The sequence below is a fragment of the Rhinopithecus bieti genome, unplaced genomic scaffold (assembly GCF_001698545.2).
Source record: "Rhinopithecus bieti isolate Rb0 unplaced genomic scaffold, ASM169854v2 scaffold_15087, whole genome shotgun sequence".
Classification (NCBI taxonomy): Eukaryota; Metazoa; Chordata; class Mammalia; order Primates; family Cercopithecidae; genus Rhinopithecus; species Rhinopithecus bieti.
The window spans coordinates 3,122,157-3,137,148 of NW_016808547.1; the positions used below are offsets into that span (position 1 = coordinate 3,122,157).

At 47.1% G+C, this 14,992-nt stretch overlaps 1 protein-coding gene across 1 annotated transcript; it reads right to left on the bottom strand.

The window, feature by feature from the left end:
• Nucleotides 1-1,932: 1,932 nt before the first annotated feature.
• TMED3 (transmembrane p24 trafficking protein 3) lies at nucleotides 1,933-12,664 on the bottom strand. Its single transcript, XM_017886862.1, has 3 exons — nucleotides 12,316-12,664; nucleotides 9,750-9,998; nucleotides 1,933-2,788 (listed from the first exon to the last, which is right to left on the bottom strand). Exons 1-3 carry the CDS (start codon nucleotides 12,487-12,489, stop codon nucleotides 2,552-2,554), a joined length of 660 nt encoding a protein of 219 aa, XP_017742351.1. The 5' UTR covers nucleotides 12,490-12,664; the 3' UTR covers nucleotides 1,933-2,551.
• Nucleotides 12,665-14,992: the final 2,328 nt, after the last annotated feature.

Here is a 14,992-nt window from a genome sequence, read left to right on the forward strand (position 1 = left end):
ATACATATGTAACAAACCTGCACGTTATGCACATGTACCCTAGAACTTAAAGTATAATAAAAAAAAAAATAATAATAATAATAATAATAAATAAATAAATAAAGGGATTTTACTGAAAACAGGGTGAATCCTAATTCTGTTCACCAATGCATAAGCCCCAAGTCCCTGGCCAGTAAAAATACTCCCTTCTGCCCATTTTACAGATGAGGAAATGAAGGTTCACAGAGGTTGAGTATCTTACCCACCAGTCCTCTTTCTACTAAAATGCCAGTGCTGACACCCTTTTCACCAAGCTTCCCAGATATCAAGGAAAGAGTCTCTCCAGAAAATCCAGATGCAAACAGCATTTCCTATTTCTTTTGCTTAAATATCCTCTAAAAGCACTGGAGAAACTCTAAGGCCTCATACATTTTTAAAGCTGACATCTAAAATATTTCATCATGAATTTAAATAGTGACAAAGGAGATAATTTCTACCATATATTAAACCATTACTTTTGAAAATTACATCACTATTTTAAGTGTATCAGTGGATTCTAATTACCAAGATGATGTGATACCCATCATTATCCATAAATAAATGCTCAGAAATTTTCCATCTTTCTCCTTCCTTCTTAGAGTCATACTTCCATTTCATCTTTCTTATGGAACTGTATTACTCTGTTTGAAATTATATAGAGTACCCTATTGTATTTCTCTATAACAAAAAATCTTGAATTTCAAAATGTTTCATATGCTGTTTAACCGTAAAACTGTAAGTGTTAAAAATATTTCTTCTGGATTGGGTAGTTATTACAACTGTTATTAGTACCTAATTGATCAAAACATAAACACTGCATAAGCAGTACGTTTTATTGCCAACCTTATTTCCTAAATCAACCAGTGGGGCAGGGTTTTTGTCCCCTCAATGAATCTACATATTCACGGATAAATGATTACAATGTTATATAAATAAAACAGGTATCACCAGCATTCCCATTTTTGTTTTTGTTTTTTAAGGTTGAAAGAACCTAGTTTCCACAAAAAGTGGAAGACAACGTGAGTTTTAGTAAAGCTGTGTCCTTCGATTCTTTAAACTCCTTTCTCAGTGCTTGATAAAGATTACATTCAGGCTGGTGGTTCCCTCAGAGGGTGAAGGAGAAGGGCAAGTAGAGAGCATTCCAGAAGCAATGAGTCATGTTGCAGTGCTTAATCTAGGTAGCGGGAGCATAGGATTTTGTATTGTTTTTCACTTTAGACATATTTCACCTTAGACATACTTCGCAAGTAACCTTTTATATATACCCAGTACTTAATTCTAAAATCAGAGAAAAGAAATATCAAAAACATATGAAAGATAAGCAATATTTATCCTTTAATCAAGCTAAATAATTTGTGAGGTTTATGGGGCATCTTTTTAAAGAGATTATTTCGCTTCCTTTCCTACAATGCATTAATGCCTATCAGATGGTACAGGATTTCAGATTTGATAGGTTTCCTTTAGTGGAGACATTGTATCTTCCCTCCAGAGCTACTGCACAGACACCTGATGGGTATGCATTCATTTCTTACCAATGGCAAGGAGGACTAAGGGCAAGTGAGACGGTACCATCTTGAAGAGTGGTTGGGAGGGACTTCACTGATAATGTGCCTTTTGGTCAGAAGGAAATGATGGAGCAGAGCATGCAGATATCAGGGAGAAGGTATTATCACAGGAAACAGCATTTGCAAAGTTCCATTGTACAACATGGTGTGTGACCACGTGAGGAGACTTCCTATTTTGTTTTCATTCACCTGGAAGGAGTGATTTCTTGCCCACCCTATACATCTCTGCACAGTACCCTCTGCACCTCTCTAGGTACTCTGTCTCACACTCTAATTATTTATGTACACACCCATGCTCTGCAGTAAGCTCTGGAGTCCCCAGAAAGGGACAGAAATAAAGGCACAAGTCTCCAGGATGCTCACACTTAGTTTTTATTAGCCACAGTTTCCCACAGTTTTCTACCTCCTAGGAAATACACAGCTCACCAAGGGCACCCAGTCACCATTCTGTCCTGCTTGCATGGCTGACACTGTTGCTCACCTGGGGTAAGCAGATCTGCAAAACTGCCCAGGGCCTGGTAACCTCAGGTACAGAGAACCCCAGGGGAGGAAGAGCCAGAACTTAGAGCCCCTTTCTTCTCCACATGGGATAGGACACCCAAGACAAATGACCCATGCATCATGAAACAGAGGCAGGGCCCTGAGCTGCCCAAAAGGCCTGGGCACTTGGAGTTCCTGCTACCAGCCAGGCCACTGAACTGTTGCCTGCCCACCCTCCCACAGTGGCTAATCCCTAGCCTAGTTGTAAACATCTTTTCAGTGCTGCACACATAATGCAGTCGGATGCCTTCTGATTACTGGTCTCTGAGACCTTCAGCTGCTGAGGTGCAAGAATCAAGCATAGGCATGAAAGGCAAAGGGCTACCACAGCAGCATCGTTCTGCCTCCACCCTGGGCTACGCGCCTAGGAGACCTACGAGAGCTGTTCCAGGCTGGGACATGAGGGGCCCTAGAGCAGGATGCCAGGGCTAGGAGTGGACTGCCCTGCTGATGGGTCGTTTTTCTGTGAAGAAGCTTTTCAACAGTAGCACCTGACTGAAGCTGACCACGAACAGGGCAATCGTCTCGCCGATGGACCAGTAAGAGACTCGGCTATTAAGGTCTTCCGCTCGGGCCCGGTCCTGGGCCTCCCGCAGCCGGTAATGCGTCTGGGAGTCAATCACCGTCTTCAGAGCCTCATGGATGGTCACGCAGGCGGACTCCATCTGGGCAGGAAGAGAAAAGCAGTCACGCTGCTAACCCATAGACATATGTGGGATCCAGCAAACAGCAAATGCTGTCGTCAGCATCCTAGGTGACATCCACTGAATGCTAACTATGAATCTATGCTAAGGGTTTTATGTGGTTTTATTTAATCCTCACAACAAGCCTAACTGAGGCTCAGAGAGGTTAAGTAACTTGCCCAGAGCCACACAGTTAGTATGTGGCTGAGTTAGAGTCTGAGTCCTGAGCTTATGCTTTCAAGCACTGCCCCATACTCTCTTATCCAGTCCTTACAATATCCCTGATAGGCATGGATCATTACCCTCACTGTTAATGAGGGCTTATCCCACATACAGATGAGGAAACTGAGGCTCCAAGAGGCTACACAAATTGCCCAAAGTCACACAACTAATAAACAGTGAAGTGTGAACTAGACCACAGTTGTGTTTGGACTCTGAATCCACTGCTCATGCTCATTCTATTATGTAATTGCAGCCTATAGTTTTACCTATAAACACAAACACGTGAAGACACATGCCTCATGTACGTAAGCACATGCACACACATGCAAAGACACATATATATAAACAGGCACCACATAGACACATATGCTTATGTGTAACACATACTACATCATAACTTTCTTTACCTGCAAAAATATTCAGTGTGGTAGGCAGAAGTCTGAAAATGTCCTTCCCACCACCACCAAGATCCCCTGCCCTAATTCCAGAAAGCTGTGAATATGATGAGCTGTCACCGCTGTGACTGCATCATGTTAATATGACACAGCTGACCTGAAGATGGGGAAGTTATCCAGGCCTGATCTAATCACAGACACCCTTAGACGCCAGGAGCTTTCTCCAGCTAGTTGCAGAAGTCAAGACAGTTTCCAAGCATGAGAAGAATACAGTGTGCCACACTGGCTTTGAAGGTGGAGGTGACCACCTGCCAGGACCAGAAAAAGGCCTCCAGGAGCTGAGGGTACAACAGTCAGCAAGGAAATGGGGACCTCAGTCCTACAACCACAAAAAACTGAACTCCACCGACAACCTGAATGAGCATAAAAGCAGATCCTTCCCCAGAGCTTCCAGGTAGGAGCCCAACCTGCCACCACCTTGACATCAGCTTTGGGAGACTCCAAGCAAAGAAACTGGCCACCCTGCTCAGGCTCACACCGTACAGAGCTGTGCAGTAATAAGTGAGTATTGCATTAAGACACTACGTTTGTAGTAATTAGTTACTCAGCAACAGACAACTAACACATTATGCCCGTGGGAAAACACTGAGTTCTTATTCAGAGGCAGCCTCTAAAACACCATGTATCCAAGACCTAGAAAATTCTATCCTATCAGTGAGTTCTCAGGCTAGAGGAATTCACAAAGCATGCACCAGACACTCACTTCAGTTCCCAAACTCCAAAGGCAAACTATTTGTAAAGTACAGTACAATAAACTAGAAAAGACTAAGTCACTCTGTGACCTCCCTCCCCAACACCCTTGTTTCTCTCTCACATTAAACCACTTCCAGAAGACAAACAGGAAACCACTGCCAAACAGTGGTGCTACCCTTACTTGCCTCATTGGGTATCCTTAACTCTGGGCCACTCTAGGAGCTGAACTAGACTATGTAAGGAAGAACAAAAGCTTCCCTTCAGCCTCTGCATTACAGGGCAGCAGCTTCCATCTTTCTGGCAACAGGTCTACCTCCCAAAGCTATGGGACTCTCCTGCACACCGTGGCTGGCCCTCTCATCCTGGTCCATGTGTAAGAAGTGGTGAAATGTCACACGTAGAAAGGTGGCATGATCACTGTGTAGCAGATGGAACTGATAGTGTTAGACTGGGTACCAGCTCAAGGAGCAATATCAAGTGAAGAACAAGCCTATTTGTCCCCCAGTGAGTACCTCTGTCTCGTTTTCTCAGTGACATCCTCTATGCCCTATTATTTTGGGCTACATATCATCTTTCACAACTGGAGTGTAGTCGGCATTGGACTTCTTCACTTCCCCGCATTTGGTAGGTGGGCTATACCTGCAGACATTTGATATTGAAAAAGGGACAAATGATCCTAAGAAGGGTTCCAGACATCAGGAAGTTGACTCCAAAGGGAACTTCCAAAGCGAACTGGCTTCAAAGGCCAACCACCAGAAGAGAAAGCTCGGGTGCAGGTCTCTGCACTGGGGGCAATGGTCACATTTGTGGTTGCTCCTCCTAGCTCTCTGGGGAATGCTTCCAAAGCTCACTAGAGTATGTCAACTCTCACAGATGGAATAGAACACTAAACTGGGAAAGAAGTAGGAAAGAGGTAAATGCGGAGTCGGGCTTAACCTATGTGAACCCGTGTCAAAGCTAACTCAATATATGCCATTTCTAGAAGCCTCCCTAGTGCTCCCTGCCAGACACTACCTATATAGGCAGACGTGGTAATACAAATCTGTTTTGTATTTACATCACCCTGGTGATCCCTGGAAAATCACAAAGGATTGAAGGTGGGGCTGGGGGACTCAGGATAGATACTTGTAGGATGAAGTTACAAGGATTTCAAATCATGGCTGAGTTTTAATCGCTCACACTTCCACTAATTCCTTCATTCAAACATTTATTCAATGTTTATTTTTCTTCCAGGCACTGTGCTAGGCCCAAGGAATTAAGAATCAGAGCCAGACACAGTCCTGGGTCTCAGAAAGTTCACAAGTTAGAGAAAAAATTACTCAACTATAATGCAATATAAAAAAAGCCAACAACAGAAGGGTATGCAGAGTCGTGGGAATACCCAGGAGAAAGATGCTGAGCCTGCCAGAGAAGATGGAGTACCTGACATGGGACAAGACAAGCTGAGCCCTGATGGATGGGCAGGACGTCACCAGGCTGAGGATGAGAACACATCCCAGGCAGCAGAAGCACAAGCAAAGAACTATACAGGGCTTGGTCTGGGATCAGGGACTGACATGGTGATGGGGATGCATGGAGAAGCAGCTGTGGGAAGGTGGAAGCTCACAGTAAAGGGCCTTGAGGTCCAAGGCTTTACCATGTGGCTCTGTGAGCAGAAGATTGGCAAGATTGGAGTCCCACTTTACGAGAATCTGCCTCTGGCAGATATGATGCAGAAAGGGATGTGTGTGAACCAGTCTACAGGCAGGGAAACCACTTAGGTGGCTGCAATTCCACTGGGAAGAGAAGATGCGGGCCTCAATTAAGAAGGTCACCATGTCAGGGAAGAGTGGATTGGGAGGAAGTTGATGGCACTGAAATCACAGGACTTGATAACAAAGAAGATCATTCTTGAAATCAGCGAGAGGGATGGAGACACACATGTAAGTGTATACATGTGTGTATCATGGTCACAGCATATGTGTATATGTATGTGTGTGGCACACGGATATGTATTCATAGGTACACATATGCGTACACATTTGTATGTATAAATCCGCAGAGAACACTACGGAAGGGCTCATTTGATTTTCCAGGCTAGAATTCCATTCTCCAAGTTTATTTGTCACAAACTCATTCAGAAACACTGGACTCACTTGACTGGGTGCTCCTTGGACTGCAGGCCTTGGCCTGGGAATTCAGCAGTACTGGTCAGCATCTCCAGCCTTCTCCCAGGACCCAGAATCACTGGAGAGGAAGGAGGAAGGGAAGAAGAAAAGATGGAGGACACAGAAATCACAGGTGCAGACACCAAGACAGAGGATAAGTCAGATATTTATGTGAAGCCATCTTCTCTGGCCGAGATCCAGTGACATAGGCCAGAAACCGGCACTAGGACTGCATGAAGAGGCCTCGGTGGCCTTTAAAGGAACAATCTCAGATCAGATCAGATGAGATCAGGTCAGTGACAGCAAAGGGACCAGTTCCAAGAGGGTAACGGAGCAATAGGTGATACTCTACAGCTTTCTTGGCAACTAACACCTGCAGACACCTTCAGGACCTTACACAGACCTGCGAGAGACCCCAGAGCAATATATCCCCGAGAATCACAGACACCTGGATGCTCACCCTCACCATAAAACATGCTACTTCCCCATCCACTGAGATCTTCCATTAGTGCTCGTCTAAATCCTCTTCAGCCTGTTACCACAACATTTCAGTTAGGAATCCCTCAGCCAGCTTCCCACCCAGCAGAAAACCAACAGAACCCCTCTGCTTCTGGGTCCTGTTTTCCCAGGCCACGATTCCTCAGCTCTCCTCCTGTGTGTGACTTTCCACCCTGCTAAGACCACCAGTCCTGGCTGGCTACTAGTGTCCTGGAGCCTCACAGGGATGATAGTTGCCACTTCATGGTGACACCCTGACCCATCCTACTTCTCGCACCATCCCTTTCCTCCATCTCCACACTGACACTCAATCCTGTCCCAGCCACCTGTGGATGCTGAGGTCTTCAGTCTATAACCACTGACAAATTCCTGCAGCCCTCACCTCATCAGGCCTCCCCTGACCCAAGTATCTGCTTCTTTAAATTCTTCAAGAACTCAGTGACAGGGAAGTAGAAGCTGGCCTCAGAGCACTTAGGAAAACCTTTAACCCTTCCTAGGCCACCAGGGAGGTAGCTCTTGGCCTTTGACCTCTGTCAGAAACCTTCAGCTCTGACCAGGATCTGCCCAGATTCTCAGGAAGCCTAGAAGCCCCTCGAGCTTGGCTTTCCTGAAGTCACATTCTCCTGGCCCAGGTCCTCTCTCCTAGGAGCCTGGTTTTCCTGAGCTCAGGCCTGAAACAAGTCCTTTGGGCCTGAATCCCTGGCCTGGGCCCTGGTCACTATGGAAACTGTTCTTTCACCTAATACTTACTTTTGTGCCAGAAACCATGGCCTCTGGCCCACCACTGCACTGCAAGAAGTCTGGGGAGAGGCGAGACAGCAGCTGCTGGGTAAAAGGGGACCCATGCGAAGCAAGATGAAAAGGGCTGGCGAGAAGAAAGTAAGTTACACTCCATAAATGTCACCTGCTCTCTTCATCGAGGAGGCCAAGCTTCTACCTTGTCAAGTTTAAGGTAAAGCTCTCCCAGTGAAGCCTTCTTGACTCCTGGAAGAATTCATCAGTGCCTCCTCAAGACCCCTGGCACTTCATACAGCTCTGACCACAGTGCCCCATGGCCAACTGGCTTGCAGGGCTGTGCTCCTTGCAGGGCGCCCAGCACAGGCACAGAGCCATCCACTACCGGCACAGTGTGTAAACTGAGTGAATGTCGGCATAAAAGCAAGTACTCTCAAAGGCAGGCACAGATGGTTCAAGGAAGCAGGGTCAGAGAAGTGGAAGGAAACGGCTCTTTTGAGGCTAAGCATGAGCAAAGAAGAGGTTCTAAGATAGAAGAAAAGGGAAGCATAAATCACCCTTTCCTGCAACAAAATCAAACTACTGCTCAGGCTCCAGGAAAGAATGTCTCTATTGACCTAATTCATTAAAGCTTTTCCTACCAATCTGTTTTCTACTGGTTAAGGGGGAAGTTCTTCAGCTCAGCTTTTGGAGACTTACAGAATCTTCCGAATAGAGGCTGTTTCAATAGTGGCCAATAAAACTCTCATGAGTATTGGTTGCAAAAGATCTTACACACAATACACACCCTTGGCTGGATCTTCTAACAGCAGTCATGTTGCCAAGCTCAAAGCTCAAACCCAGTTTTGGACAATGGAACTTTCTGTGCATGGCCACTAGTCACCTGTGACTACTGAGAACCTGGAGTGTTGCTATGGTGCAGATGAGGAAGTGAATTTTTAATTTAATATCAATTAATTTAAATAGCCAAATTTAGACACTGGCTACTGTACTGAACAGTGCAGCTCTAGCCTCCAACTGCATAGGGAAGGTGGAAGACTGGGCAAATGAATCCACAGGCATTCATGAGTGTGTCCAGAGCCACAGAGGAACGGAGCCACCTTGGAGTGCAGCCCAGATCATCTGGCCTCCTTGAAAGTTCAAGACGCTGTGCTTTTGGTTCTGGCACACGTGCAGCTATCGATGGTTATTCCTGTCTTACAGGTTTCCCTGGGCCCTGACAGTCATTTGACAAGTGTTTGGTGAGCTTCTTCCTGTGCCCCACCTTATGCACTGAAGCACTGAGGATACAAAAGTAAAACATTCAGGGTCCTAGCCCTCAGGAAGCCAGCCTGCATATGAAAGGGAAGGAGGAGCTTAAATAGCAGAAGGGAAGACGGATTAAGGAGGCTGGGATAATAGAATAATGAACCTTGACAGCCAAGGGTGACAGACATGACTATCCCCCCAAAATGTCACAGTTTCTCCTCTATAGTGTAGAGCTGTTGCTAAGGCTGTACTTGCCAGCCTTCCTTTCATCCAGGTTTGCCACATGACTAAGTTCTCACCCATGGGGCATGAGCAGGTGATATGTATTCCCACTGGGCATGGGCTTTTAAGAAGTAGATGGACTTTTCTCATTTTCTCCTCCTTTGGCAGCTACAGGCAGAAGACCCTGAAGCCCTAAGGGAAGACAGAAAGATGACAAGAAAGAATGAGCCTGGATTCCTGAGTCACACCATGGAGGAAAGCTCCCCACCAACCTTTTCTAGATTATGCGTGAGAATAAACTTCTATTCTGTTAAGCCATTGATGTTTGGCATTTATTTTGTAACGGTACCTTGTGTTACTTTAATACATCACACAAAGTAGGACTTTGGTCTTCATGATACAGGCACATCATATAAGCAGAGACACATGACACAGGTACTTCAAAAGTGGTACTGTGCAAAATACTGAGCGGGAATGAAAGAGTAGAGACAGGAATATCAGAAGAAAGTACTGCAGGGATCTGGTTAGAGAGTGGAAAGGAAGATTGAAAGAAGAGGATGGCATTCTTTAGGACTAGGTGTGAAGAAAGAGGCAAAACCAACCCTGAGACTTCCAGACTGGGAGCTGGATGGATGATGACTCCGACCACCAGCCTAGACAGAGGTCAATGAGGAGGAACGTGCCAGGGGGTTCAGCAGCCCCAAACTGCTAATGTTCACTCACCTGGGTGAGAGCTGTGACCCTGTTCCCCATGTCTGGGAGAATGGGAGGCTCATCGCCCACTTGAAAGTCAAAGTAGACGGTCTTGTGAGAGAAGGTAGAAAACTCATTACTGAAGCAAAACTGATAAACGCCCTTGACCTCGGCCCGGTATGTGAAGCTGTCGTACTGCTTCTTGGTTTCTCTGTAGATGGTGTTCCCCTGGGGGTCCTCCACATAGCAGTCAACATCGTAGTGGCCTCCAGTGATGACCTGACAACCATAAGAAGTTTGCTGTTATCAAAGGGGCAATCACCACTTACCAAATGCCAACCAGACATTGTGATCAGACTCTACAAACATTTCTGTCATTTCATCTTCAAAACTTTCTAAGGCAGGTGCTATGCCACTTCTCACTTTACTGAGGCTGAGCAAGGTTAAATAAATTGGCTGTGGTCACACTGCTTGAAAGTGAAAGGGCTAAGATTTGAATCTGTGCCTGTCTGACTCCAAAGATTGTTCTGCAGGGGTTCAATGAGCCTAATCGTTTCCATTTTACAGAAGAAGAAACTGAGGCTCCAAGGTTAAGTAACTGCCTAAGGTTACACAAGATAAAGTAGAGCTGAGATCTGACCTGAGAGCTTTTGGTTCCAGTGCCCAAACGCTTACCTACTGCACTATTCTGAAGCATGAATAAGCATACCCCAGGATAACTGCTCTTCATGAGATGGTGCTGATAAGGCTTCCAGAAATCAAGAGCAAGATGAGGAGGGATATCCAAGAAACTATTCCAATGCAGCTAGATGCCACTGATTCTTTCTTTGTTCAATACTTAACACAAGACACGCAGCAAATCACTGCTTTAGGGCACTGCCGCTCATTAGCCATGTGACCCTAAACAAGTTACTTTACTCTCTGAGGACATGTCTTTATCCATGAAGTAGGATTCAATAAGTTATCATACCTAAAGTGCTTAGCACAGTGTCCAACATAAAGCAAGTGCCCAAAAAGTGCCAGCCAATTACTGGACAATTGTCAGACTGCAAACTAACTCCCTGGGGGAGCAGTGGAGATGTGGGATCTGATTTGAGGCCACCCTAGAGCATGCATGCTGCACCTCCTGCTTCTCCCTTCCAATAACAGACAGATGCTCCCGCTCCCCCAGCAAGGGTCATTCTTGGCTTGCTGAATGTGTCTAGTACCTATTAACAATATATTATAACTGATTGAATGCAAGAAAAATATTGATCAAGGCATTCATGGAATTTCTGAGTGTCAGCGGTGGAAGAGTCTTTGGGAATCATTTAGTTCTAACTCTCCTTGTAACATAAGAAAAATAAGACCCACATAAGGCAAAATCTCACAAGTAGGCAATGGCTATAACCAAGATCCATCAAAGGACACGGTCAATGGCCTCCATCTGCTTCCAAATTTAAATGGCCTCTTTGTCCAGACAAAAGTTACTAGTCCTGCTCGGCAAGCTTTGCGTAAAGCAGTGAGTATCCTGTTGCTGAGTGTGTTTAAACCCAGGCTGGACACACTTTGACAAGGGATTTCTGCCCTGGCAGTGAACAGATGACATCTAAGGTCTCTGCAACCACACAATTATCATTCTTTTTGTCAATGCATCTAGGTTGCCCATGTTAATCCAGTCACAATTTGCATGTTGTCCACACAGATGTGAAAGTGGACAAATCAGTGACTGAGACTGCCACATATAAGTTGTCTCCAAGCGCAAGCTTCCTTCAGTACCTTTAAGCACAGAGGAACTGGTCAAATAGCTTGCCCCATTCCTGCTGCCCGTGGCACCTCATTTCTGAAGTGCCTGTCAGCATGCGTCCACAAGCAGAGAGCTGTCTGAGTATGATGCCCACTTGGCCCCCAACCCTAGACCTGCTCACTAAATACCGGGGGCAGACTACTCACTCAAGACCTTCTCCTGTCACCTGTGGGCCACGGGTTCTCTCAAAGGAGACGGGAGTACAGGAACTGAGCTTTTCTAAGCCATATGGCAAGAGCCAAGTCATGCAGCCACACCACTCCTTGTAAACACCGCCAGGCCTCAATGGCTGCAGTAATCCCTTCTTTCCAAAGCGCACACTCTCACTTCTGCTGCCCTCACCTTACCCGAACTGTAAACGCCGGAGAGGGGAGGAATAAAATAAAACTATGAACCCACTTCCTCTCGCTGCCATTTTTCAGTACTCGAAGGCGCAACGCAGTCCAAAAGACTGGGGTTAGAGAGCCTCTGTCCAGCCGATCAAAGCTGGCGTTCCTTAGTGTCTCGGGCGCCTGCGGAGATCTCTCTGGCCAGTTCTCCAGGCTGCGGGACCCGCCTTGGCGTCCCCATCCCGGGTTCGCACCAGCAGCGCTATCTCCTCGCTGGCCAGGCTCGTCTCGGGTGGGCCCTAATGATCCAAAACCTTCCTCCACACGGGGAAGTCAACTGGTGTCCGGGGACTCCCACCCCATGCACCCTCCCTACAGCCTTTGTGGCTAATTCGAGCGCCTACAGTCAGGGGCGCGCCAGTGTCCAGCTGAGACCTGGGAGTGGAGGGAGAAGGGAGCGCTGCCGGGCGCCCGGCCTCACCTGGTAATCCAGGGAGAACTTCACGCCCTGCTCCACCTCCTCGTGGAAGCACTGCTTAGCGTTGTCCGGCAGCTCGAAGGTGAGCTCGGCCCCTCTGGGCTGCTCGGCCCGGAGCAGGAGCAGGAGCAGCAGCAGGAGCAGCACGGAGGCGGAACGTGGGGCTGCGCTGCCCATGATGCTCTCGGTCCCGTCCCGAGGGCCGCGGCTCGGGGGCTGCGCCCCTCGCGGCTGGGGCGGCGGCTGTGGAGCCCTAAGAGTATGTAAGGGGATAGACGTGGCGCTGGCCGAGCTCCGCGCTTCCGGGAGGGCAGGCGGCACAGTGCGCAGCCGCGCGCTCAGAGTGGGCCAGGGCCCCCTTCTGCCCGCTGCGCGTGCGCGCTGGTCGCGCTGGGCCAGGGGACACGCCCTCTCCCCGCCTCTCCCGGCTCGGAGGATGGGTCTCGGCTGAGGGTAGGCGGGCCTCCACCCAGCGCGCCCCTACCCAGAAGTGGGAGAAACCCTGTCCACTGTTCTGCGCGCTCCCGGACCCGCAGGGCTGAGCATCCCCCCAGGTAGGCCCAGGTCCACCCCCCAGGTGCTTCAGCACGAAGCACGTGGGGTTTTACTCCCTCTATATGGCTCGGCTTTTAACAGGCTCTGTAACTTCAGTCTCACACTTCCCTCAAGATTCAGTATCCTTGTTTTGAAATGGGTGTGCCCAAACTTAACACCCACAGTAGTTAGGGGGCTAGGTGAAAGGTAAGGGAAAGCTGGGAACCCTATTAACACTCCTTTCTTCATTCCCATACCCTTCCCAAGGTGAGACTGTGCGAAGGGGTTGGGGGATGGGGTGGGAAGAGTAAGTAAAGGCCCATCCTTACATCTGCTCTGGGAAAAACACGAGCGTGCTCACACACAAACGATCTCATGAAAACCCAAGTAAAGTCTCGCAGCCACTTCAGGTATATTTTGACTGTCAGGACTCGCTGAAAATTCTTTTGCACAAAACTGTCATTTTGCACTTTAACTTCTTAAAAGCTCTGAAAGCAGATAAATTGGTTTACTGTCTTACCCATGACCACTGACTTAAGATTCTTTTGTATAATCGTAACTATGGGTATAGTTTTATATTCACTGATCCAATAAACAAAGAGAAAAGACATAGATTGTGATATCGATACTCAATAAATAATTTATTCAGGAGAGCATTACTAGACGTGGTATATCTTGATTTCAGGAAAGAATGTTATTGCCCATATAGATCTCCGCTGGACACATTTCACCATGGATGAGCATGCTAACGTGTGAAAGCAATCTGTAGGCTTGGAAATAACATGCATGCATAACATAGTTAATAATATTGACTGGCTCAGTGACAGGCATGGAAGAGGTTTAGTAGTGTCCCTTAAGGTTCCTTCCCTGGCACTGTCCTATTTCACATTGTTTTTTAGGAACTGATAGAAAACATGGAAGTAATAATCATTTGATGTAGATGCACTAAGTGGAGAAACAAATGACAGATATAAGACCTCGATTGGCCAGGTGCAGTGACTCACGCCTGTAATCCCAGCACTTTGGGAAGCTGAGGCGGGCGGATCACAAGGTCAAGAAATGGAGACCATCCTGGCCAATACGGTGAAACTCGGTCTCTACTAAAAATACAAAAATTAGCTGGACGTGGTGGCGTGCGCCTGTAGTCCCAGCTACTCGGGAGGCTGAGGCAGGGGAATCGCTTGAACCCAGGAGGTGGAGGTTGCAGCCTGGTGACAGAGCAAGACTCTGTCTCAAAAACAAACAAACAAAAAGCACGATTGCCTTGGCACAGGTGGAGTGCTCTGCTAAGACTAACAAAAAGAAATTTCGGACTGGGCACCATGGCTCACGCCTGTATCCCAGCATTTGGGGAGGCTGAGGTGGGAGGATTGCTTGAAGCCAGGAGTTCGAATCCAGCCTGGGCAACATGGTGAGACCTCGTTTCTACAAAAACAAACAAAAATTAACCAGGTATGGTGGTGTGGGCCTGTAGTCCCAGCTACTTGGGATGCTGAGATGGGAGGATTGCTTAACACCAGGTGTCTGAGGCTACAGTGAACTGTGATTGCACTACTATGTTCCAGCATGGACGACGGAGGGAGACCCCATCTTTAAAAATCAAAATAAATTCCTCTGGATTAAATGTTAAGTCTTACATTTAAATTCTAAGAAAACACCTGCATAAGTTCAGGGCAGGAGTTGACTTCGAAGTAGCTCAAGTCAGAGCATGCAGGCTGTTGGCTGGGACATCTCAGTTCTCCTCCAAGTATCCTCTCACATCTAATAGGCTAGATTACTTCCTTATATGGCAGGCTCAGGGCAGCATCCCAAGAGGAACTAGGCAGAAGCAGCAAGGCCCCAGAGACCTAAGCTTCAGACCTTTTCCAGTATGACTTTCTTCACATTCTGTTGACCAAAGCAAGTTCAAAGGCCAGCTCAGATTCAAGGAGGTGGAAAAATGGAATATACCTCTGGATTAGAGGAGTTGCAAAGTCACACTGCAAAGGAGGAGCATACTGGGATGGAAGGAGTTATGGCTGTTAAGCCATCTTCCGTAGTACCCAGACTCACTCAGCGTGTCAATGGCTAAGCCAGGAAGTGAACCCAGATCTGCTTAATTCTGAAGACTACCAGCTTCCCACTAAACACACTGCTTCTACCCATA